The sequence below is a fragment of the Platalea leucorodia genome (assembly GCF_965183815.1).
Source record: "Platalea leucorodia genome assembly, chromosome: 11".
NCBI classification, from domain to species: Eukaryota; Metazoa; Chordata; class Aves; order Pelecaniformes; family Threskiornithidae; genus Platalea; species Platalea leucorodia.
Genome location: NC_138833.1, coordinates 9,389,128 through 9,415,482, shown reverse-complemented (window position 1 = coordinate 9,415,482; position 26,355 = coordinate 9,389,128). Strand labels below are relative to the sequence as shown.

The 26,355-nt window shown below is 53.4% G+C and overlaps 1 protein-coding gene across 1 annotated transcript in view; it reads left to right on the top strand.

Annotated features, from left to right (window-relative positions):
• Positions 1 to 8,017: 8,017 nt before the first annotated feature.
• The window catches only part of NRG2 (neuregulin 2), a gene marked incomplete at both ends in the record, with an annotated part of 176,093 nt that continues 157,755 nt past the window's right edge, over positions 8,018 to 26,355 (top strand). Inside the window, one exon of the mRNA XM_082323932.1 lies at positions 8,018 to 8,447. Coding sequence (XP_082180058.1) covers positions 8,018 to 8,447 — 430 coding nt within the window. The remainder of the gene's footprint in view (positions 8,448 to 26,355) is intronic.

Below are 26,355 nucleotides of genomic sequence, written 5' to 3'. Positions count from 1 at the left end.
CACATGTAATAAGGTATATACCCACTCAGCGTATTTTTACATCATAATACACGAAACAGGCAGAAATGGAAGGGGGAAACATTTTCCTGAGTCTGCAGACAGCCCTTAGCACTCAGCCAGAGGATCTGAGCAGCCCAGTTCACCTCAATGACAGGCATATTTTGCAGTGCAGAAAGCTGTTGCTTTCATGGAAATGCTTTCATCAGCTTTTCACTGCGTGCACATACCACCCCTCACCCCCCCCCAGTTTCACACTTGCTGGCATTGTCCCATGGCCATCAGCTTCATTTGTCGCACCCCTTAGCCAGCACCCCAATTGCTGCAATGCGCTACCCATACAAAGCTCTGAGGTGTCCTGAAGCAGGGAGGAGAGGTGCTGAATAACTTTTATAACGTGAAACCTCTGCACTAACTGGATTAACTGCCACCTTGAATTCATGAGAAGCCTTGCTCATCATGCTTGTCTGATGCTATGGTAGCACAGAGTTTCTAATCTGTGGTGAGATGCAGTTGCTGTGAAGAATTTGGGGTGTCATTATGAGCTTAAAGAGCAATATTAAAGGAAGTTGCCACCCATGCTGGGCCTGGCTTCTCTCATGCCAGCATCCCAGGTGGCCCTTTGTGCACGTTGTTGTGTCTCTGGCAGGAGCCTGGTGTGACAGATTTTTCACCACTGTTGTGATACACTGCTTGTTGGTCAAAAAATGGTGGTTTCAGGTTGAGCAAAACCCATGTGTATTCCCCCCTAGTTGATATTGTTACTTTTCAATGAAAAATCGGGGTGGAGGTAGAGGTGCTCTGGGCTGAACTGGTGGGGCTGTACATGGAGAGTTTCTCTTGTCCATACATGGTGCTGCTTCAGAGAGAGGGTTCCCTGCTGTCATACAACCCTCCAAGCTGCTTCGTCTGCTTTCACAGCAAAAATTTAAACAAGTGTTGTTTGAAATGCCACCTCCAAAAGCAGGGGCTGAATTGATTTTGAATCCACGAGAAACAACCTCGCAGCAGATGACCTGGAGCCCCCTCCCAACCTAAAATGCTAAAGCTTAGGACAGACTTTATCACTGTGACAGCACCCATTTCTCAGTTTTGCATCCATGCCCTCTAGAGATGCATCATTCACTCTCTTGACAAGCAGCGTCATTAGAGAAGGCAAAACTGTATCAATGCTTTTATGACCAGCACCGTTTTTTACCTTTGCAATGGTATATCATACCATGGGTTTGTCTGGCAATAGCTGGCTGCTTCAACTGTTGCATTTTTCGTGGTGGTTTGGAGATGTTGCTCTTCATTTTTCTTCTTCACAATGCTTCTTTATAGTTGTTTCAAATAGAGGCTCTCCTGGCTCAGGATGTACATGTAGCAACACATAATTGGTACGGACTTTATCTAAGAAGGGAACTCGGAGGGGCACGGACATACCTGATGCACTGGCACAACTGTAATAGTTGTTTAATACACAGCGGGGTGTAAGAAGCTTATGCAGAGAGAAGGGAAGAGAGCGAGAAAAATCAGAGTGGCTGGCAGAGAAATCCAGTCCTGGGGGAGAGTCTCTGGGATGGAAGGGTCTCTCACTGGTGGCCTGGAGACTGGGGGCTGCAGTGCCCAGGAGCTGAAGATATACCCTCGTGCAGGGAGCATTGCCTCCACCCGTGCCATTTTGCACCTGTGTTATCCTTCTGGTGACACATCACAGTGCCTGGCCAACACTGTCCTTCTGGGGGACAAGAAGTGTTGCCTTGCTGATGATCAGCTTCCTGCTGGTGTCTGTGTCTGCTGGTCTCATGAGAGGAGTCCTGTGGCCCTGGGCAGGGTGGGCAGTGATGACAGAGCAATTGCTCTTCAGTGGCAGGCTCCCCTCTGTCTCCTACACCCTGAGTGGTGTGAAACCCTCCCAGAGCTGGAGCTGCTGATAAATGCACTGGATGCAGATGTATGTATCTAAGAAACAAAGTGTGTGAGAGGCACAGTGAGCCAAGGCTGTACAGGCATGCCATCAGAATGATCAACGTGCAAAATTTGGGTACTAAGGCATGGACTGAAATATCTGATTGGAAGGCTGGGAGGAAAAAGGGAAAGCTGAATTGTTTATATTTTGTTTTCATTCATCATTCCTGCTCGTGTGGGTGGACAAGGAGTGAACGAGTTTCTTGGGGAGGGCAGCAAATAAGAGGCACACATTTCCTCAAAAGATGAGTGGCTTTTTTTCTTCCTTGTGCCTAGGTTAATATGCCATAGAGGGGCTGGAGGGAACCCTAATAGCTTTTCTGCCATGTGAAAGAAACCACTTAGCTCTTGATTTTTCTTCCCTTTGATTGCCAGGTACCAAGACAGAAACGGTTTTTCAGGTGGGTTTCATCCCTCTAGTAAAGTACTGGTTTGTCTCCCAACAGCAAATGTGCCCAACTTCTTTTCTTTGTACTGTTGAGCATCTCACAGAAAGACAGTAGGACAGTGCTCTCACAGCTCAGGGAAGGAGGGGTAGCTGGATCAGGCCTCCATGCCATGATGGTCTCTTTCTGGGAGAGGCAGCACTAATGCCTACAGCTACATCCCTCAGGTTTGCCTTCCCCTGCTGGCACTGGTCCAGAAGGTGACATTAATAGGCAGGAGATACGGGAACACAGCGGAGCAGGGGTAAGCCGAGGCAACCACTGAAACCATGACAGTACTGCTGGTCGAGAACTCCTGAGGTGGGTCTTGGTTTCCTTTACTGCAGCCATGCTGCTTGCTGGAGCCTTTGACAGGCCAGTGGAATAGGAGACTTCGGAGGTCTCTCTCCATCCCAGACCTTACCTACCTGGAAGGACTGCAAGATATGGTTTATTTTGACCATGGTCTTGCTTAGACAATTTCCAAACTGGAGTCTCAAACTGGGTGCTGGGCTTTGCTTTTCCAATATAATTTCTGAGTTCATCATTTATCATCTGCCTTTCTCGTTTCACCCAAGACTGTGGCAGTGTCTCCATGGTGCCAGGAGTCTGGTGTGTCCTGGCAAAGGGCTGGCTCCTGCCCTGCGTGGCAGGTACTGATGCTCTCCATGGGCTATGTACCCCCTGTTGCTGGACAGCACCAAGCTGAAAGAGCCGAATCTTTGCAGAGAAGATATTGAGGTGGTAAGAAAAATGCCTGCACTGGATTTGCTGGTGTTCGGGCATGTTTCTAAGTCTTTGTAAAACACCTGACAGTCGCAGGGAAGAAATGTCCCACAGGGAAGGAAAACTATGTTTCCTTGGCTAGGGTGGGTGTCTCCTGAGCCTGCCATCTTCACACCAGCAGAGCTCCAGGGTCACTGCAGGGAACCAGGATAGGCCTCATGCTGGGGAGGGCTGGGGGAGATGGAGGGACACGCTTGTAATGCACGCATGCTTCTGAGGCTTGCCCAAAGCAGGGAAGAGCTTAGCACAGCCCCATGCTGAATAACACCAGCCCATCCAGAATACCCTGGGGTGAAAAGGGAGATGCTCTGTTCCTCATTATACCAAAAGCCCCATTTCTTTGACAGGACTTACCCACATGGGATCTGCAGGAACGTGTCTTCAACTAACATGGAGGAGGCTGAGGATCTGCAACCTGTGGAAGATGCTGAAGATGCGCAACCTGCCTGCCTGTGCTGTTGGGGATCAATGCCTCTCCTTGCAGAAGAGCTGCAGGGTTTCCTGAGGTGGGGAGGGACACTGGGACACTGCCCTTTGTGGCATCCGTCACCAGGCAGGGCTTTTTATGCCAAGAGCTACCTTGGCAGAGGGAAAGAGAGACCTGAGAAGTGCTTTGTTTTGCAGGCATCTCTGGGAAACTGCAGGAGCAAAATTAAAAGGTGAATGAGAAACCAGCTCCCACAGCAGCTGTCTGAGGGGTAAAGGCCTCTGTCAGTGCTTGGGGTCTTCCAGGCAGGGTGGAATCTGGGCTGAGCTCAGATGCTCCATCTCCCTTTCAGGGTGGCAAATATGGTGGGTTTTCACAGCAGGGAGGTAGGGGAGAGATGGGCTTTGGAGAAATTAAAGCAGCCAGGGGATGAAACAGTTGTTTTCTGAAATAATTGCTCTTCATGAGGGATCCTGGCTTCTGCCTGAACGCAGAATGAACCAATTCTGCTGGTTGACAAAGGGAAAATATGGAAGATAAAGAAATAAAATCCCAGAAGGAAAGAGGTATGGATGGGTCAGAGACATAAACATTCAAGAGCTGTTGCATTGAGATGGTTTGGTACAGAAAGATTGATGACAAACACAAAGCCTCTTTACTGAAAGGTGCAGTGGATTTTGTAGAAGAGAGAAGAAGCTGGGAAATATTTAAATTTGCCACAGTTTTGACCATCCTTAAACAGGGCGAAAATTTGAAAATATGTGTCAGTCTTGAGACTAAGCAAGGATGATGTCAACTAACAACCATGGTGACAAAGCTGGATAAAACTCTTTCTGAGAGACATTGAGTAGCAGAAGAGGCCCCAAAGTTGTGATAGCCGGTGATGCAGACACAGTGAAATGGAGATAGGGTTCCCTACCCTCAGGAACAGACATGGGAGCTGCAGAAAATGCATCTAGAAGCAAAAGGCAAGATTTAAAAAGTACTATTTGGCAAACTGGCTTTGGAGCCCAAAAGTTTTTATCCATCTCCCCGTGCAGATAAAACCAATGCAAGTCCCTGACCTACAACAAGGCACAACCCTTGAGCCCCAGCACACTTGCTCCTCTGAGCTCCTTCTAGGAAGCTTTGAAAAGAGCATTGTGGCCAGGAGGCCGCATGGTGATGCATTGTACAGCCCAGAAGCAGAGAAAGACCCTGTGCAGATCACTGCCTAAGCCACCAGGCAATGCAAAGCCTGGGGGGAGATGTTAGACTCAGTATCATCAGTCCATGGGCAGGCTAGAAGTAAGCCATCACTCTAACCATGCACTTTCCTATCAGTAAAACCACACCACCTCCTGCCTGGCTTTGCTGCCCTCAGTGGATAATGGTCAGCCTTGTCCCTGCACAGTTTGGGCCGTCTCCCTGTGCATCCCCAGCATCCCTCCGGGACAAATGCCCTCCAGCCCTGGGAGAGGAATTAGGACCTTCTCCCTCCAGCTGTCCCTTTGGGACCTGTAGCGAACTCAAGTGCGACTTGCAGGTGAGGATCAGCCATCTGATACCAGTACACTGAAGGAGTCTTTTGGCTCCTTGCTGGTCTTCACCCTAATAAATAGAACCTCTGATAGAGCCCACAAAACTCGCTGTATGGGTTGAGGGAAGGGATCCCTCCCCTCTATGTGGCATTTGGAAATCCCAGCTGGAGGCTGGGTTGAGATTGGGACTTTCCAGCACTAGAAAGACATTGACAGCCTATAATGAGAGCAGCAGAGGTTGGAGGCTAGAGATCAGGAAGTATGAGAAGAGTCTCAGTGAGGTGGCTTTGTTCAGCCTGGAGAAGAGAAGATCTTGGTGCTGCCAGCAGCCGCCGGGGAGTGGTGGTAGAGGGGCAGAGCCTTTCAGATGGAGAGGGACAAGAAGCAACAGACACAAGCTGGAACACAAGGAATTTCCATTAGAGATAAGGAAAAGCTTTTTTCACCATGAAGGTGGTCAAAACTGGAACAGGTTCACCAGGGATGTTCAAGCCTGAGCTAGGCATGACCCAGAGGGACCTACCCTAGCTGGCCCTGCTGTGAGACGTCCTGAGGTCCCTGCCAACCTCAGTTATCCTGTTATTCTGTGAATGAGGGTCAAGTCTTTGCGAGGCAATTGAGAGATATTTTTAGAAGTATATGTTATTTAGGCTCTATTCCCTCAAAACCAGTGTTCAGATTGGGCTGGTGAATGCACCCGGGGCCTTGCCTTATTCATTTAATATGTCAAAATGCCTAAGGACCTACAGAAAGGATGATTTTCTATTTATACGGGAGAAGCAGCAGGGAAGGGGTGAAGGGATTTAGTCCTAAACCGTTTCCCAAATGATAATAGAAATACAAGCACCTCTGCCAATGAAGACTAGCCATCTTCACAACAGCTAGGCTGAAAAGCAGGAAAAATACTGCTAAAAGGAGATGTGGCCAGTGCCCTTTTATGAGGCCAAGTGTCCTGGACTCCAAAATGCCCCAGAGACAGAGAAAAACCTCCCTTTTCAAAATTGCCCCAGAGGCCTCACAGGTATCTTGTGCTGAATTTCTCCCAGTAGTTGAACCACTGTGGTCCCACTGGAATTTCAACCTGCAAACAGGGAGAAGACAAGGATTAGCAACTCAAATGCCCGGGCATTGAACCATCTTTTCTGGTGAGGGGCAGGGTAGAGCAGGAGAGCTGCAGATCAAGTTATGCTATTGGATATCTCCTTCCTTCTCAGGCAGAATCTGTGTTGCTGTCTGAACAAAATATTAGGGAAAGGGGAATTTCCACAGAGATTTGTGTCAAAAGCAGAGAGAAGTCAGGTGGTTTCCCTGCTCCTCCAAGCAGCTTCCTGAATCCAAAATACTCTCCTTCCCTCTGCTGTGGCAAACACTTCTGGTCCCCTCTGCCTCTGCCTGTGTTCCTTTGCAGTTTTGCACTGTCACCAAACAAGGGAAAAGAGAAAGCTTTCAGAAACATCTGAAAACAGAAAGCCACAGAGAATCACAGTTAGCAAGAGAAAATGAATGCAAGAAATGCTCCCCAAGCCCTGCTGTTAACACACGGCGCTGCTTCCGATGCATCACGGTCCCACAATGGCAGAGCTATTCAGAGAGCTGTTAGCCTCCCCGGAGAGGGGGAAAAGCAGCAGCTGTCCTGGCTGGTGGTGTGAAGCTGTGGCCTCTCCATGGCTGCAAAGCTCTGGGTGTGTGTGCTGGGGCTGGGCCATCGTGTGCCAGCGGTGGGACAACACTGGCTCCCGCCCTGGGCAGCAGAGCCAGGGCAACATGAGGAAAGGCAGCGCTCGGTGCCTGTGCTGAGCACAGCAGCTCTGCTCCCTTCCCATTTTTCCTGGTGGTTCTGGCTGCACCATATTAAATGGTGAGCAAACCTCAATCCTGCCATCTGTGCTCCTCTGCTCTCACTGATGTGCTCAAAGACCTGGCTGTTGTCATCGTTTGCGGTGTGCTAAGGGACTCCCTTGAGGTTGTAAAGCCACTGGGGCGGGGGCCATGTCTCCAGTGCAGTACAAGCAGGGCTGTGCATCCCTGCTACAGGGTGTGCCCCGACCCATTGCCTCAGACAAGGCTGAGCCCAGCCCTCCTGCCTCCAGGTCACCTCCATCATGGTGGGACCATGGCTGGTCCCCTTCAATGCAGAATCTAGTGTAACAATAAATATGAAATCCTCTGCTGCTAATTTAGCATCTCAGCTCCCTTCCACACTGTAGCATCTGGGCAGTGAGGCTTTGGGAGTACAGATGCTTCAGGATCAGCTTGGAAAATAAACCCATAAGCCATTTTTTGGAGATTAAACTGACTCCTCCTGGAAACCACTGCAGGGGAAGAGCACTTGTTTATTAAAAAGAGACAGCAGGGATCAGGGCATGAAAGGAGGCTTTGTTTCCTCAGCTCTTACCTTACTCCATTTGTCTCTACGGTAATGCCTTTTCTTCAGGTGTGCAGGGAATCTCAGGCACAAATCTCCCAGCTCCAAAAAAACACCGGGCAAACAGGAACCCCCTGGCTCCTGGGCCCTGCATATCACGGAAGCCCCGTGCCGCCTGCAGCCGCCCCCAAATGAGTGCATCTTTGGTGGCATCTTGGGGCGGGGGGGAAGGTTTGCGAACGCTGGGGGGCTTGGCGAGGGGCTGCCTCCATAGAGGCAACACGATCTGGCTCCATCCCCGGGCAGCCCCCCTCCCCAGGCCCTGCAGGAGCGGTAGATGCAGGGATCCCCCCTGCTGCAGCGGGCATCCCCGGGGGGGGGGGGGGGGGGGGGCTGTGAGAGCATCCCACCTCCTTCGCTCGGAGGAGGATCCACGCGGCTCCGCGCCGCGCCGCGCCGCGCCGCTCCGCCCCGCCGCGCCCGCCGCGCCGCAGCCCCGCAGCCCGGCCGCCGCAGGGCCGGCGGGGAGCGAGCGGTAGCCGGCGGCATGAGGCGCGACCCGGCGCCCGGCTTCTCCATGCTGCTCTTCGGCGTTTCTCTCGCCTGCTACTCGCCCAGCCTTAAGTCGGTGCAGGACCAGGCGTACACGGCGGCGGTGGTGCTGGAGGGCAAGGTGCAGTCCGTGGGCCCCCCCGCCGGCGGCGGCAATGACAGCAGAGGAGCCGCCGGTCCCGCCGGGGGGGTCTTGGTCAAGGTGCTCGACCTGTGGCCCCTCAACAGCGGCGGGCTGCAGCGGGAGCAGCTCATCAGCGTGGGCTCCAAGGCGCCCTGCTTTAAAGTGAAGCGCAACCACCGCTACATCTTCTTCCTGGAGCCCACCGAGGAGCCGCTCGTCTTCCGCACCGCCTTCGCCCCGCTCGATACCAGCGGCAAGAACCTCAAGCGGGACGTGGCGCGGATCCTCTGCGCCGACTGCGGTACGGGCCGCGCCGCGGAGGCGGGGGGCGGTGGCCGGGGGGGCGCCGGGACCGGCGGCGGGGGGCGATGGTGGAGCGGCGGCGGGGAGCGCTGGCCTGCGGCCCGGGCAGCCGCGGGGTGACAGGTCCGTACCGCCGGGGCTGGGGGGGGTGCCCGGCGATCGCCCTCCCCCCGCCTGGCCCCGGGGTCCCCGTTCGCCCGACTCAAGGTCCCGGCCTGCCCTGGCCCCCCGGCGCCGTGCCAGCAGCGCAACCCCGAGCCCCGGTGCGGGGCGGGCGGGGAAGGGCCCGCAGCCCGGCTGCCGGTGCGCCCGGGGCCGCTGGCTTTACGGCGGCAGCGCGCTGGAGCCCTCGGTCTCGGCGCTTTTCCAGTGCCTCCCGCCTCGCGTGCCGCTTCCCTCGGTTCGCCTTGGTGATGGCGGGCAGCCCCCGGCTGGGAGAGCCGCAACCGGCATGCGGTGGTGGCTCCGTTAACTCTGTGCGCACTGGTGCTGCCTGATGCGTTCCTCTCTCCCGGCATGTTTACTGGTGCGGAGAGGGGCTCTTTTCCGGGGGGGTGCGGGGCCTGGGGCCGATGCTGGCGGTCCGGGTGTGCCCTAAGTGCCGGGAAGTTTTGCCTCCTTCAAAATAACGGCCTCACATTGTGAAGTTGGTTTTCTTTTGTTCGTTCAGCGCATTTAGACGTCTTCTGTCAATGCACTCGCGCTGTGTTCCATGCATGCTGTGTGCTGATCCTCCACCACCTTTGTAAACGCGGTTATGAAATGACTTCGATGGGGAAGCGCCTGCCGGAGCGTCAGTCCTTTTGTGCTTGGATTTTCCTTGCTGTCCTCCAGCAGGACGAATACCTGCGATGGGCTGGGCAGTGGGGGACCAGGCGAAGACAATGACTGCATTTTCCCAGGGTTACGATCTGAGCTTACAAAAATGCGAGGCCGGCCCTTCGTCCAGCTTGAATGCTGAGATACTGTGTCACAAAATCTGGAGAAGGCCAGTGTTAACCTGGAGAGCTCCAAGCGCTGCGCTGTGCCATCAGAAATAGATTTGAATCTTTCATGTTTGGTGGGTTGCGAGGATATGCAGGGCATGTCTCTAGGGAATCCAGGTTGCCCACTCAATGACAGTGCGCTGTACTTCCTCATTAGGTTAATTGGCCTTTTGCCTCATTAAAAGCAAGGTGCCTTGTCAAGGTATACTTAGCTCTGTAATGAATGTTGTTGTTTTGTTATTAGCTAGGTGTTTCTGGGGCAAATGCTTTGCCATTCAGGACTGCTGACCCCAGATTTTGAAAGCCGGACCTGTCTCTTTTTTTAGTTATCCAAAAGATAAATTTAGAAGATTGCGTTTCCTGGGAGAAAGGTGGAACCTTGCATATCATAATATGTTGTTGAGGAAAATGGGCTAGGACTGCATACGAGAAAACTAATTTGGGAGGCACTAATTCCATGTGCATCTGTATGTGGGCCATCGTGGACATGGAGGATTTAGTGAAATAGCTGTTGCAGAGTTAAGAGGAAGGTAAATGGGGGAATTTCTTGGGACTGTGGTCTCATCATCAGGCAAAAGCACAGCAAAAGGTACGTGGCTTTTATTTTTTTTTAAAGCAAGTAGGATTCCAAACTTGCGCATCTTTGAGCAGCAGCGTATGACTTTAAGACAAATGGAGGCTGCTCCGTTGCTTCCTGGATCAGGCCCAAAGTGTTAACGTGTAGGCTGATGTAACAACAAGTTAAGGGATGTCATTCTGCCCATGACACCTTCTTGGAGCTGATGCTTTTGTTTCTGTATTTTTGATGGTCTGAATAGGCTCCCGGGCTAAGGGACTCTGCAGGTTGTCAGGAGCGTTGTCTCAGCAGAGCTCTACAGCAGATTGCAAAAGAAAAATAAAAGCTGGTGGTTGGGAACTGTCATAACTGTGGTTTGGTTCAGTGATGAAGATTAAACGAGAGCCTCACCCTGCTGAACTTGTGGTTCCCCAAGCAGTTCATGCTCTTGGTTCGGCTAGGAGGTTACTTCTGAAGGTGACATTCCTGGCAGGATCTTCTGGTTCGTAGCACCTGAGCTGCTGGAAGGGTGCGTGGACTGGGAAACCAGGCCATGGTCTGTCTTCTTGCTCCTTGGTTTCTGCTGGGAGGGGAGATCCGGAGGGGTGCGGGGATTTTTTCTGTTCTTGCTGCAGGTGGGGGCTGTGTACAACTCCAGCGTTGGCAGGGGGTGAAGTGTCCAGGCACAACTTGCGCTCTGAGGGACAGCCAGGATGCAGCCTTGTAAGGGATATTAGGGAGCCAGGGGGACAGATGCTGGGGCCACTTCTGAGTGGGTGGAGGAGGACCTTATGGCTCTGATCACTCCAGTCCCCCCCACTCCCAAAGATGGAGGCCTCACAGGACATTCTTCTCCCTGCTCTGGCTCTGTGCCTCACTGTTTTCTAGTGATTCATCCCCTTCTCACAGGCTAAGATGCTGTGTGTCCTCTGCTCTTGCTGCTTGCCGAGGTCCGGGATGCGTTGCAGGATTAGGCCTGTGGTCGGAGCATCTGTGTCTCTCTCCAAGGAACAGTCTCTGCTGTTTGCACAGCTTGCTTGGAGGAGAGAAAGCGGGTGGTGAGGCTCTGCACATGACCCAGACCCTTGGTGGGCAGAGCCAGGAAGGCTGGAGGAGACGGAAGGATAGCATGGGGTGCGGAAGGCAGGAAAACTGGTCTGTGCAGCTGGCATGTGTGCGGGGTCTCGCCTGGACTGCTTTGTGTCAGCCTCCACCATGCTGAGATCCAGGGAAGGGGATTCTCACTCTGTCCATCCCACTGCTGAGCAGGCTCTGGAGGCTGGAACTTCCCTACCTGCAAACCCCAGAGGTTTGCAGCCTCTGCATCTCTGCCCAGCTGTGGGTTTGCATCCCCCTGGCACACAGGGAGCAGCTGGTCCCTGGGCCCAGGATCCTGTGGGTCTCACCACCCACTTGCCCATCTTAAAATCTCTTCTGCACTGGGCGTAGTATTGTTTTTTTCATACTGTTATATAATGATTCCTGTTATTGCTTCTCCTCCTGTCTCTTTTCTTTACACCTTTTAGCTCCTTAATTTTGGATGGTCTCTTATCTCCTTTGTGCATACATGCACAGATCAAGGAGGAAGAAATAGGTGCAAGACATGGTGCCAGCTCTCACTGGTGGGGTGGCTGTGTGGCGTGGTATCCCTGCTGGGGACACTCCTGATTTGAGTCCAGAAAGGGGGTTGTGGTCCTGACCCTCCCGGTCTTTAAGAGTCACTCATGTCATCGTCTGCTTTCCATTGTATATGAGTCCATGCTTCCTGTGTGAAAGATGTATTTGTAGATATTTTGTATACAGGAGGGGCTCTTGCTGGTGGGGATTTAACCTGTCTGGGCTCTGATTTTTGCTTTCACAGAGGAACTTCCTGCCTCCATATGCGGGAAGTTGCAAAGTAGCTTTAATTAGAGCTTGTACATCTCCTGGAGCACCTCACTGAAAACGCTGCAGAGTTCCAGGACGAAGTATGAGACTTGCCTGTAGGATTAGCTGGCTTAGTCTGGGCAAGTAATCTGGTGGTGGCAGATCCCTGGGAGGATTTGCAGGCAGAAGACCTGTTGTTGCAGCAGGTACTTCTTGTGAGAGGAGGTCTTTTTTTTTTTCCAGTCAGAAGGTGCCTTGGTCTCGGTGGGAATCAGGAACATGCTGTGGCTGTGGCATTGGACGTGGTGGTCGCACGATGCTGGGAGCTGTTTATCTGTTGATTCTGGGAGCAAGGCTGGTTACAGCTGGCCTGCGAGGAGAGGCGGGAGGCCTGATTTTGAAGTGCCCGCGGGAAAATACAGCCCTCTGGATTACAGTGTAGGTGTTGCTGCCTGAAATAGCACTGGCAACTTTGGACCAGCGGCTCATGTAAAAATATCCCTCTCCGCTATCCTGCAAATCCTCGGGCTTGCTCCAAGCCAGGCAGGCACAGGGGAAGGGTGTGGGTGGGCTCCAGCCACCGATGCCAGTGCTCTCCCTTCATCCCAGGACAGCTGTGGAGCAGGGAGCAGCAAAGCTGGATTTTCTCACGCGCCACCCTGCTAATTAGAGCTGTCTGAAACTATTTCTCACCACCTTCAGAAAATCACACTTCCTTAGGTTCGCAGAAGAGTGAAAACTTGCTTCCTTCTTGCCTTGAGTTTCTGCAGATGGGGAACGGTCACTTTGCTGCAGAAAGGTTTTACTCCTCACAAGGACGGCACATTTCTGGGTGCTCTCTGCCCCTGGTTAGCTGGCATACAGGATTTGGCCTGGGAATGGGCCTAGGGTAGCTGGGTCCCCGTGGCCAGGTCAAGTACTCGTTCCCAGCTGAACCAGCCATGACAGGGAACTGGCAACTGAAACTTTGCTCGGCTGGTGCTGCAGGTCCAAGTGACTTTAGCTGTACTTGAAACTACGGAGGTTGTCCACTCCCAGGCATGTGCCATGCATGGAGTATAGCCTGGCTGATTTCTCAGTCACCCTTTCAGAAATGTTTGACTAAATAAAGCGTCTCCCCAAGGATCTCTATGAGCAAGAGGAGACTAAAAAGGCTCCTGCGTGATCCCAGCAGTGCTGGTTTCTATATCTAGGGCCTCTCCCTGCACAGCCCCTGGACACCAGCTGCTGCTTGGTGCCTGTCTTGGTGCTCTGCTAGCTAATAAGCCTTAGATATGGGCCCTGAAGCATAACGCCCTTTCTAAATCACAGGCAACACCTTGACTTGGGTTTGGGTCTGGAGCAGAAACTGGTGCATGCTTGGGAGAACAGAGGCAATATACTCTATCATCAGGCAAAAAGGGAGCCATGTTCTGCAGCAGCTGAGCTCCCCACTTGATTTGGGCTGTGTAAGGCAAAATGCACCATAGTCACCAGGGCCTTGAGCCTTATGCATTTGGCACACCCCAAAATCTACTGCAAAGTCCTGCAAGGGATCAGTTTTGGTACTGTACTGCCGGCGTGAGGGTGCCTCTCCCAGCGGGATCAGATGAGGTTGCTGGTTCCCATGAGCAGCATGGCATGGCTCCTATGAGGAGAGGCTGCTGCTTTGCCAGGTTTAGGGCATTGGATGGTGTTGCTGGAGTGCACTCTGTTTCCTCTCCTGAGTCATTGTGTGACACCACTGAGTGTAGAGAAGAGCCGTGCTGCCCTGGAACAGTGCGTAGGCTTCCCCCAGCAAGCTGTGCTGGCCTTTGGCAGGCAAGGGTGCGGACGCAGTGAGAACGGCGGAGGTGAGTGGCGTGCTTGGCCAGGAGGAGCTGCAGGAGATCGATTCATGGTGGGCAGCAGGTTTGCAAGGCTGCGAGCCTGTGGGCGACTCTGGTTGTCTGAGAAATTCTCACTGCAGAGGAGCCTGAGTGATACAGTGCTGGGAGGTGATAAAGTGCCTCCACTGAGCTGGGAGGCGCTGGGGCTGTCTGGCAGCTTCTGTCGGTCCTCCTGTGCCCGCTCGGTGCGGCAGCGTGCTGAGTACTGGTTGTGCTGGTGGGGAGCTGGGCTGGGCGTAGCAAAGATGTCAGTAAATCCTGCCTCTCTCTCTGCTCTCCCGCTGATTAGAGGAGCCTGCCAGGATGTGAGCACGCACCCTCCCAAACTGCTGGACCACTCTTTCATGTCCAAATGGTGCCATTTGAACAAGAAGGCTCTGTCCTGCTCCCTGGGGAGGTGTTCTCTGCACTGTGCGGTGCGCTGTCCGGTGCAGATGGTGGAGGATGCCTGTCCTCGGTGGGAGCTCGTGTGGACGTGTGAGGCGAGGAGAGGCTCTGGAGGAAGCTCATCTCCCTGGCAACTTTGGCAGCCAGGCATCTGCTCGCCTACTGAATTGGGTGTGCAGCAGTCGAACCCCTAAAGGGTGCCAGCACCTCTCAGCACTTGCCTTCTCCGGTCTGTGGGGAGGTGGAGAGGTCTGCCAATTGCCAGAAATTTTGGGGCCAGAGTATTGAGTCTGCAAGGGTAGGCTAAAGATCAAAAGGAAGATGAATCACTGTGCTGCTCTTTCTCTGCTGAATGACTGTGCTCCCAGTGCTTGGCTGCTGCAGCTTGGTGCTGGGCTGTGTGCTGCAAAGCTTGGCCAGAAGGGTCAGTGAAAACTGCTGTCATTTAATCCCCACAGTCCAGCTTGGTCCTGGATAAGAGGGTGACCAGTCTGGAGAAGGAAAACATGAGGTTCCCTGGAACACGGGGTACCAGAGGGGAGCAGCTTGTATAACTCCAGGCAGGGAAACCTAGGCTGTGGTTGGGTAAGAGGAGGATCACCTCTGTGCTCTGAGGATTTGGGGAGAAGTTTTCTGTGGAAGTCGCAGCAGACAGCACTGAAGCTGTTCAGGGGAGGGGGAGAGTTCATATTAGGGAAGAAAAAGGAAACGAGAACATAGGAGATTCAGTGGGTCAGCGGGGGACAGGAGATGCTGTCTTGGGAGTCCCAGGGCACTGGTGTTCAGCTGAGCATGTTAGGGTCAGACAGCTCTTGCTGAATTTGTAGCCACATCTTGGCATTGCTGGATGATTGCCTGTGTCAGGGAATCCTCTCTGGTCTTCTTGTCTTTCCTGTCTCGGGGTCTTACCCCAAGCAATTGCTCCCTTAAGGTATCTCTGCAGTCCAAACCATGACCAAAGGGTGACCTTCTAGACGTGCTCCTCATTATGAATCAAGGGTTGGAACTGGGCTGGGCCTCATGTTGGTGGCATGGGCTGAGCATGGCCCCAGCTGGTATGGCACCTTGAGGATGGAGCTGAGTGGGCTGATGGGAAGAAGCTGTGTGCAGAAAAGAGGCCAGAAGATGGCAACAGTCCTGACAAGGCTGTGGGAACTACAAACCGGAGATATCTGCCCCTCTGCAAGGAGTTATCCCCTTGTCCGTGGTAGCCTGGTCTGGAGCTGGGTGAGAGCTATCAGCAGAGCATTTTGACAGTAGGTTGGGCACACACCCATCAGGAATGACCCTGGTATGGGTGACCTCCTTGCAGGCAGGCAAGATAGACTGCTCAGAGGATCTGAGACTAGGGACTAGATAGGTGCTCAGGTGCATTCCCACTCTGTTGTCTGATGTTGTAGCTCAGGTACAAGGAGCTTCTGCTCACAGCATCTCTCCCTGGCCAGGGCAGTCCTTTAAAGTCTCTTGGCTGGGGTTGGTGGCCGCAGTGGTTCTCACTGGTCACCCCACCTGCCCCATGCCCTGTTGTCTGCAGCAGGACAGTGCCATCCTTTCCTGTATTCCTGTCAGTTATTGTTTGCTGGCCCGTGGAGGGCAACTGAGTTCATCCTGACAGGCTGGAGCGCATGCCCTGGTTTTGCAGGAATGCCTCATAGTTGGTGGCTTCCTAGAGGAGAGCTGGCTGCTGTTGTCTCTGGGCACAGCATCTCTCTGGGATGGGACACACGTGCTTGATGAGTGGGGACATGTCATGCTCGTGACAGAGCGCCCAGAACCCACCCTGCTGACTCCCACTCTCGGACTGTCCTTTGCCCTCTTCATGACAGTGAGGACTCCAGGAAAGCCTTCCCAATGGGTTCAGGTGCTGGAAATGAGCCTGTGGGATCTGCGGGTGGGAGCAGGGCCTCAGGGCTGATGGAGAGCAGATCTTGGATGTGATGGTTTTCTAGGGCAGGTCTGGATGGGTAGTGCTGTGCCTGATGGCTTGTGGAAACACAGAGGAGGATGGGAAGCCTTTGCAGAGCCTGTGGAAGGACATGCTGTACTACTTAGTGGGAGAGCTAGTCAGGTCCTGCCAACTTGGGGTCGGAAGGCAGGTATTTGCATTCATTATAATCAATCACTGCTCATCCACTTTTCGTAATGGCTCGGTAATGATGAAATGCTGTTCAGGATCCTCTTGTTGGTCTTGGGGCAGGCAGACGGCTTGGTAGGAGGGTGGGGACTGGAATTAGCTCTGCTTTCTGGGCTGTCTCACAGTTGGCAGCAATGCACCAGCCCTGGCTGCTGCACTCGCTGGAGTCTATCCCCGTTGGACCCTGACTCCCTGCTGCTGCACTGTCTGCTTTAGCTGTTCGAGGTGGGCTGCATTTGGGTCAAGCCAAGGTGAGGTCAGGATCAGGCATGGCCTCTAGTGTTGGCCTCCACCAGTGCAATGTGGTCTTTCCCAGCATGCAGAGGTGTGTGTGTGCATAGGACAACTAGCAACACATTCATTAGCCCTGGGGGTATGACAGGAAGTACAAGTGGGCTGTCAGGATGCCTTGCTTGGGGGTTGGATCTTTCCCATGGGTATGTGGGACAGTAGTAACAGCAATGATGGGAACGGGTGCCTCTGGCCCTTGTCTGGACCCGCTGCTCTGGGTGTTCCCTCCTTTCCACCTCCACACCTCCAGTCTTCCTCAGCTGCCCTTCTGCGTGCCTTGGTGCAGAGAAGAGTGGGGACTTTAGTGGCTGAGTCTCCCATAGGCTGCTTTCAGCCTCGAGCCAGGCTGGCAGTTACTGCTGGGAGTCCAGCTGAAGTCATCAGCATCCCTGGGATGATCCCTGTTCATGTGGGGTCTCAGCCACCTTCTCCCTGTATCCCTGCTGGGAGAAGGAGCTGTCTTCCCATTCCTGGCTACCAGGTTGCCTCTTGTGCTGCTGGTCCTGAGCTCTGTGGGGAGCTGCCTTCCCATCCTGGCTGCCAGGTTGCCTCTTGTGCTGCTGCTCCTGAGCTCTGTGGGGAGCTGCCTTGTGAGGCTGGTGTGCCCTAGGGAACATCAGGGCCTCTTCTCATGGGGCTGTGGGACACTTGCTGCCTGCCTGGGCACCTGCACATTTATGTCCTGTGCTGGAATGAAATGGAGATTCCTGTCCTGGGGGGACCTGGTGTGGCGGGGTGCCACCTGCTGGCTTTGAGGAGACCTGGAGACCCTTTCTTGTAGCGGTGGAGAGCCTGAGTCCCACAGACACATCCCCAAATCCGCAGAGCTGAGGCAGCAAGAAGGAGCTGGAGGAGTTTCCCTGCCAGGTCCTTCCTGTGGCTCCTGGCTTGGCTCGGCATGCTCGATGTACATGGCAGGAGGAGGCAGTGCCCATTCCAGCATCTGCACATCCAGCCCTGCTCCTCCAGCCTGCGACAGTGCTGCTGGGCCCCAAGCAGATGGGGCCAACATTAAATGAGTGTCCCACCACCCCAACGATACCCTGATCTTGAACACTCCCAGAAAGTTGCCTTGATGTCAGGAAATGAGGATGCAGCCGGGGTGGAGGTCTGTGGCAGAGAGGGATTGCTCTTCTCTGGCACACTTTCTTCCTAGGCTGCTGATTTAAGCTGGTCTTCCTGGTGTGGGGGACACAAGAGGCTGGGTCTGTACGATGACTATTGTTGTCTCTTGGGTGTTCAGGCACAACAGCAACTGCAGGCCATGACAAATGCTGTAGGAGCCCCAGACCTGACGATGCCTTGGAGCCCAAATGGGCTTACAGGCAAGGAGGGGAAAACCTAGAGGGGGGTGAGGTGTTCTGGTGGGTCTGGGAGGATCAGATGCAGGCGAGATGCTGGGAAAGGCCCTGAAGGTTTTGGGCACTGGGTAGGACATAGCGGTAGAATGTAGGATGGTTTGGATGGAATTAGGAGTTCTTCTATACCTACAAGAACTAGGGTGATGGGAAGCAGCAAGCATGAGGTCACCCAAAAAATGTCCTTTTTCACACAGTGCCTTGCTGCAGGTTGCTGCTGGGCACACAGGGAAGAAGGATGACACTGGCTCCCAGAGGCCGTACCTGTGTGTACAGCATGGTTGGGGTGCAGCTGCTGATTCTGCATTTCCCCAAATGCCTTGTTGCCAAGAAGGGATGAGCTATGGCGGGGAGAGGCACAGTATGGGGCTGAAGTGGTGCTGTGGTTTTAGCCCCCGGAGGGGTGTGCTTTGCAGGGAGGCAGTGACACGCTTCTTCATTTATTGATCAGTAATTCCTCCATGAAGCCTGATCCCCATCGCCTGGACCATGTTCCAGAAAAGGAGCTTTGTGGAGTATCAAGCCCGTTTCTAGTATACAGACAGTCTGCATGGGGGGTGCAGCACAGAAAACCAGCTGTATGGGTTTGTCTTAGCCCTGTGTCTGTGTAGCTGTGCCTCGTGCATGCACTGCAGAGAGGTGTGTTTGTGTGGCTTCGTGCTCTGGAGGGAACCGATGCAGGCAAGGGTGCTGTGCTTGGAGATTTGGTTCAGTTCCCATCTGTGCCACTGATTGTAGGAAAGCTGCTTAGCATCCCCATACTGTGATTCCCTGCCTGGCAAGCAGGAATGATGGTGCTTTACACGCTCTGCTAGGGACCAGGCAAAAACTGGTAGTGTGCTGGGTTCGCACCAGCGTGTCAGTACCAGTAAGCAGCAGAAATGGTAATGAAACTCTGCCCCTCCTCCTGTGCCTTTTACTAATGGACCTCAGAGCAGTCCATCCCCCTGGGTGCAGGGCTGTCTCTGCTGCCAGCTGGTCCTCCCTGGAGGTGGCAGACCCTTCTAAAAAGGAGGCAGACCCTGCGGTGGTACTCGGTGCAGCTGGGAGGATCTGAGTGGGTGTTTGCAGGTGGAGGAGCCCTGGCTTGTTCCTGGAACGGGTCTGCAAGGGACCTGCCTGGTACCAGCCAGCAGCGTGTTGACTCTCCTTAGGTGGCCATCTAGCTCTGAACATTTCCTATCCAAGCTCAGCTCACAGCAAAGGTGTTAGAGCCACAGAGACATAAACTTGCGGTCCCCAAACCTGCCTCTGATCTGCAGCAGCATGCTCGGTCTGTGTGGGGGAGCTATGACGTGTGAAGAGACAATTTCTGTCAGTCCATTGCGTGGTGACATGCAGGCTTCTGGCATCCAGGCTGTTTTTCTGGTGCTCAGAAGTAGCTGGGAGTGCTGGCGGTGAGCACGGATCCCTGAGGGCACTTGATGCTGCATGATGGTGTGGAGAGAGGATTTCCCAAGCTGTTAGAGGGCTGAGCAGCTTTGTGGTGCACACTGTGATGGAAGGATGCTTGGGTGAGGCAGGCTGAGTGGCTGGTCTGCTGATGCTTGCAAACTTCTGCAAATCTGTAGCTGCTCATGGAGCTGAGAGATTAGGGTTGTGTTTTGTGGCTTGAAATGATCCTGAGAGTTGCCATCAGGGCCCATTCCCCAGCCCTGGGGATGCTACGTGTCAGTAAATTTTACTGGGAGGTGATCCAAACCCAGACAGGCAGGGTTTTGTGTGCATGTTTACTTCTGCAGACTCTTCCTGGTGAGAGGAAAGACAACTGCACTCTCTGCCTATGCTGAGACAGCTAATCCGGGAGCCCTCCTGCCTCAGGTTGCAGGCGGTTTCAGGCCTCTCCTTCCTTCCCAAGCACTGCAGGCTGAATCGCCTTCTGCTTCCTGTCATCAGAGCAAAAGCACAGAGACCAGAGCTGTCACACCAGGACAGCACAGGTGCAAAGAAGCGGAGGAAATTGTGCCCACGGTGTTGATACACCTGTAGAAAAACTAGCTGAATTTGCCAAGAAAACACATGCCATCACTGTAATCAGACTGGTAACCGTGAATAAAACTGCGGCCATTGCAGGAAGGTGGCTCCAAATGGTTCTTTGAGCAAGGAGAGAAAATACCTTTCTGTGGTGAACTTTGAAACTGGGTGATGGCTGATGAGACCAGCAAACCTCATATTTTGATGTTAAAGTGTCCAGGAGAGGAGCTGGTAACTCCCAAATCATAAATAGGTGAGGAGGGTTCTGGCTTCAGAAGGGTAGATAGGCACATTGGAAGGTGCCATTAGGAAACTGTGACCTTTTGAAACTTTCCTATTGGGAGACTGGCTATGGTTTTCCTGCAGCAGCTGATGCCAAGGCAGCCCTGCGTGGCTGCAGGACTGCAGCTGCCTGTTGCCTGTGTTGGATGTTGGCCGGCTGCACAGGCTGCGAGCATGCTGGTGCTGAGCTCTGGGCCGCCTTTGCCAGCAGGAGCTCCTGGGGCTGGAGGTGGCTCCTTGAGTCGTGGTGTTGGGCAGCTGTGCAGCTAGAGAGAGAGAGGTCTTGTTCTGTCCTTTGCTCTTGACGCATGGGGAGACCTGTGGCTGTGCGTGCTCCGGTGTAGGTCTGGCTCTGAGAGGTCACTTAGTTCCTGCCCCTGCACAGATCCCCACAGGGCTTGTATCTGGGATGAGGGATGCTGAGGCTTTGTGGATAGGGCTGATCTCCATCTGGGATGTTTCCTTATGTTGCACAAGATTTACTGAAAGCATCGTGTGAACCTGCTGGGAGGGGACGTGTTGCAGAGTTTCCTTTCCCATCATCTCTTTCGTAATTTGGTGCCCTTTCCCATCACTCTGCCTTCGGGGATTTCACACCCCTCGCATTGCCCGGTGGTCAGGCTGTGTCCCGCAGCCAGGAGAGCACCAGTAGCCCTTTCCTCCTCTGGGTAGGCAATAAAGCCCTTGGCACTTCACCTCCTGGGCCTGTGGGGTACCAGGTTAAATCTGACCTGAAGCACAGCACAGGCGAGCTATGCCAAGCCTCTGATTCTGGCCCAAAGGGGCTGCAGAGTCCACGTTGTCTCACTCGAGTATTTATTGAGCAGGCTGGTCCAGGGGCCTTTCCAGAGATCCCAGCAGTGCAGTCAAAGCTGGTAGCACAGCTGCTGTCTCTGTCTCCTTTGGGCTGAGGGTGTGAGGAGCGGGGTCAGTGATGCCCCATCAGGCAGCGGCTCCTGCCAGCTCTGCTGCCTGCTCTTGCCAGAGGTGAAACCTTGTGCCATGGCACAGGTTCCCAGGCACTGCACACCAGCAGCCACGTTTGAGGAGGGGAGAGTGGTCATGATGATGGGCAGTGCTTGCATGGGAGGACTATGCACTGGGCTCCTCCTATTAAAAACTAAGGTCAACAACCTGCCAGGCAAATCATGTTTGCGGGAAACTTATCAGATCAGTAGGAAGGACCGAGTGTGGAGCCTGTGGAAAACATGTCCATGTCCCAGGGGCAGAAACTGGCCCAGCAGTGTGGCTTGGAGGCTTGGAGATCTTTGCTGTAACACACACACACCTTCCAGCAAGTGAGGCTAATAACAGGATTTTATATGGAGCAGTTTTGTGCTGGGCTAAATTAATCTTTTGTTGGAGGCTGGGATACATAGGGGTAATCTCCTGGCTGCAGCATCTGAGGGAAACCCCCCTCCTTGAAGTCTTACTTTCATGGTCAGTGTCCTTCAAAATAATGTTTTTTTTCTCTTCTCTGTGTAACGGATGACATGGGAAACCCTTCTGCAAGGAAATAAACTCTGCCTGTCACAGTGGCTTTTACTTGGCAGTGTTGAATTTCCTTCCATGCTGCTGTTGTCTTTCTCTTTTCCCCCTTCTCCTCTCCTCCCTCCCACACACGCTCTTCTCTATCGTACATCCTCAGCTTTCAGAGCGATAATTGCAGCTGAGCTAAGAAAACCCTAACATGTTTTTAACGATGGCTTTAGTTCCTTTTTCTGCAGTGTTCTCTAAGGCTGCACTCTGTTTGAAAACTTGAACGTGTTTCAATGACCTTTTTTTTCCATTTAGACCTATTTTTTGAGGAAATTTCCTGGAAATTCAGTATTTGGATGAGAAGTGGGAATATGAAGTTATCTGGTGCCACTAAATATGCAGGACATGCAGGTTGGACCTGCCTGCTGGGAGAGACTCTCAGCATCCCTTCTAGATATCCCTCTTGCAGGAGTTTGCTGGTGAGACACAAGCATTTTTGTAGGAAGTTGGGTGATTTTTGAGCTGAAAAGTCACAAAAGTCTGAGACTGCCTAGAGGAAGACCGTTGTGTCCAATCTGATCACCTTCTCTGATGTAATGACTGGCTTAGTAGATAAAGGGAGAGCAGTGGACATTCTCTACCTGGACTTCAGTAAGGACTTTGACACTGTCTCCCATAAGATACTCATAGACAAGCTGTTGATGTGTGGGCTGGATGAGCAGACAGTGTGGTGGATTGAAAACTGGCTGAATGGCTGGGTCCAGAGGGTGGAGATCAGTGGGACAAAGTCTAGCTGGAGGGCAGTAACTAGCAGTGTACCCCAGGGGTCAATACGGGGTCCAGTCCTGTTTAACATCTTCACTAATGATCTGGATGATGGGGCAGAGCGTACCCTCAGCAAGTTTGCAGCTGACACCAAGCTGGGAGGAGTGGCTGATATATGCCAGAGGGTTGTGCTGCCATCCAGAGCGATCTTGTCAGGCTGGAGAAATGGCCTGACAGGAACCTCATGAAGTTCAGCAAGGAGAAGTGCGAAGTCCTGTACTTGGGAGGAACAACCCCAGGCACCAGTATTTGCCAGGGGCTACCCAGGTGGAAAACAGCTTGGCAGAAAAGGCCCTGAGAGTCCTCATGTACCATGAGCCAGCAATGTGCCCTTGAGGCGGAGAAGGCTAACAGTATCCAGGTCTGCATTAGGCAAAGTATTGCCAGCAGGTTGAGGGAGGTGATCCTTCCCCTCTGCTCAGCACTGGTGAGGCCAAACCTGGAGTGCTGTGTCCAGTGCTGTGCTCCCCAGCACAAGAGAGACGTGGACATACTGGAGAGAGTCCAGTGAAGAGCCACAAAGATGGTAAAGGGAACGGAGCATCTCTCATGAGGAAAGGCTGAGAAAGCTGGGACTGTTCAGCCTGGAGAAGAGAAGGCTCAGAGGGACCTTATGAAGGTATATAAATACCTATAATATATATATACCTATAATATATAAAGGGTGCAAAGAGGACTGAGCGAGGCTCTTTTCAGTGGTATCCGGTGACACCACAAGAGATGATGGGCACAAACTGAAGCACAGGAGGTTACCTCTGAACATCAGGAAACACTTTTTTCGCTGTGAGAGTGATGGAACACTGGCACAGGTTGCCCAGGGACATTGTGGAGTCTCCGTCCTTGGTGGTATTCAAAAGCTGTCTGGACATGGTCCTGGACAACCTGTTTTGGGTGTCCCTGGTTGAGCAGGGGGTTGGACCAGATGACTTCCAGAGGTCCCCCTGACTTCAGCTGCTCTGTGATTGTTTGTGGAAGGCCCAGGACCTCTTGCCCATGTGGTTCTCACTTGCCTGTAACTGAAGGCCCACAGACACCTGGAGACTTGATGAATATGTGGGTCACCCTGGTTTGTCCAGGGGTGTTGGGCTGTGAGTTAGTGTCTGTGTAACAGGGTGCCACAGACCCTTGGTAAGGAGGCAGCTGAGACCAGCACTCTGGTTGGGTGTCTCCCACATCTCTCCTGGTGTATTCAGGGGAGGTTTCCCCATAAAAGAGGAGCAACGGAGTCAGACAACCTTGTATCTGTCTGCAGAGTGTGGACCCAGAGCATGGGTGCTTCTCTGGCCTTGGATGCTGTCTGTATGTTTCCCATCCCTTCAGAATGAGGGCTGTGGAGGGGCAGCATCTCGCCTGTTCAGCTTCATGGGACAGAGGCCTCTCCACTGCTGTCAAAATGATGCTCAGGGACACATGCACGAGCTCTTGTGCAGCCATGCCATTGACTCCTTGGGGCTTCCATCAGCCAGGCTGCTCTGGATCAGGTCCAGAATATGCTCACAGCTTGCTCTCCCTTCCCCCCCTCCCTGTAGGTCTCATCCAGTGCCCTGTAAGGCCCTGCCTGTCGTTGCCCAAAGGCCCTGTGCACACTCTTGAAGACTGTCCTCCTGCCATGCCCGTCACCCTCCCAGGGGAGCCTCAGCTCACCACTGTCCTGGGAAGGTTGAGGACCAAACTCCCCGGGCTGTGTCTGAAACCTGACAGCACCTGTCCTGGGGAGACAGCACTGTACCCCCAGACCCCATCCATCCTGCCCAGCCCCCTCTGCCTGCAGCCCCCTCTTGCATGTGGCCTGTCTGGTCTTGGCTTGCTTCTCTGAGCCACTCTTTGTAGCCCACCCCAGACACTCCTAGGGTGAACTCTGCTTTTGTTTTAAGTCTTTCTCGAGTGAACGTGCAGTGGAGGCGCCAGGACGCAGAGAGCACAGCTGGAGATCGGGAACCACCAGGAGCAGCGTGGCTGGGCACCATACCTGGGGAGGTCAGGGCTGCAGCAGCAGTGGGCTGAGCTCTCTTGGGCAAAGTGGGAGCTGGGATAGCATGAGGAGCGGCTCTTTGCCCTCTTTGCCAGACTGGATTGTATCTCACAAACTCTTTGCAAACTGAGTCCCAGTGCTGTGCTTGTTTGCAGACCTGCCTGCTCCCAGCTTCTCAGATGCCATTGCCTGCTCTCCCTGCTCTGCTTTCCTGCGCAGATCAGTGACGCAGAAATGACAGGACCAAGGTGGCAGAGAACGGCTGCCAGGAAGGCTGCTGGGTGGACCTTTTTGCCTTCCTGCCTTGCAGCTTGGGGAGCAAGCATCCTACTTGTGGTGGGACTGCAAGCACAGTGATGCTTGTGCCAGCACACCATGTTCTGGGGCAAGCAGGAGGGTAGAGTCCAGCAGCCTGCCTGGGGCTTCTGGTCCAGCCGATGGCCTAAAGCTGCTATTCAGACCTCTACAAGCAGCTGCTGGACCGAAGAGGTTTGTGCAGATGAGCTGTGCCTGTCCCAGCCCTGCTGACCTCTGCTATGAGCCTGTGACCTGTTTTCTCAGATGCTTCTTTGGCCCAAGCCGTGGGCTGTGGGTTGTCTGTGTGCTGCCCCATGCTGCATCGTGGCCAAAGCAGCCCGTTTCCAGCCCAGCATAGTGGGTGTGCTGCAGAGAGCTACCAGACCAGCAAACCCACACTGGCCACTGCCTGTCCCACACTCAGCAGCTGAATCTGGCTTGGCAAAGGGTGCAAGATGGCTGGTTCAGAGGGGAGTAGGACAGGGACCAGTGGAAGAGGCCATGCCAAGCAGGCAGCTATGGTTGTCTTAGTATGTCAGGGCTGCTCTCTACCTGCAACTGACCCTTCTGTGCCTCGGCTTGTGCAGTGTGGGGGCTTCCTGGGGCTGCTGGCAGTGGTAGTGCTGTGGCTGCTGCTGAGGCTTCGCATCCCTCGCAGTGGAGATTGGCCAGAGTCCTTGGAGAAGCCTTCAGAGTCACATCAGTGTCACTCTCCTGGTAGCTGAGCGAGCTCGGTGCTGGGGTGCATGTACTCAAAGGAAAAAATACCCTGGGGACAACCTAGGAAACAGAAGCCACCATCAGCTACAGCTGTACAATGTTGGGTGACCTTTTTTCTCCCTTGAGCAGTCTTGCTCAGAGGGAAGCAGAGGACGCTTGGTGATGAGCATGCGTGCTGCGTGTCAGAAGTTGCATGCTGCATGCGCGGGTGTTTATGGCAGGGAAATGAGGCAGCTCTGCCATTACCTGTTCCTAAACCATTTCTAGTTCCACCCGGCTGCTTACTCAGTCAGCAGAGAGGAAGGAACCGTGCCTCCTGCCTGTGGATTCGGGGATATTTCCCTCCCCTCCCCCTGCAATCAGATGCTTGCAGAGCAAAGCTTGCGGCAAGCCAAGCATCACTTGCATTTCATCAGATGTGGGTGTCTATAAAAAGCCTCTCTGGGGTTGCGATTGGGTGGGTTGGCTGTGCCACGTGGTCTCTCATAAAGCCTGTGTTGCTGAGCAAGTCGCATTCCACTTATTTTTGGCTCTAATGGTCTTTAGTTAATACATAAATTCAGCTTAAATTCTGGATGGAAAATAAATCCCAAGTGGAGGCTCTGCTAATAAGACGACAGACGCTTTGGGGAGCCTGGGACGCCTGTCAGCGGAGCGGTCGTGGCTGCCGATATCCGAGAGCAGCAACACACACAGGCACAAGGTCCTTAAAAGTTACCACGAGTTGTCCGACTAAATTACAGAAGCATTAGACAGATGGCTGAGGTGAGCTCTAACTTTAACTGCTGGAGCTGAACTCATTACAACAGATGCCCCAGTGAGATCCCCAGTCCCATGCTGGCATGGTGAGAAAACGGAGTTGAAGCATCAGTTTAGCTCTGACCACTGCAAAACATCCTCCTCTCTGACAG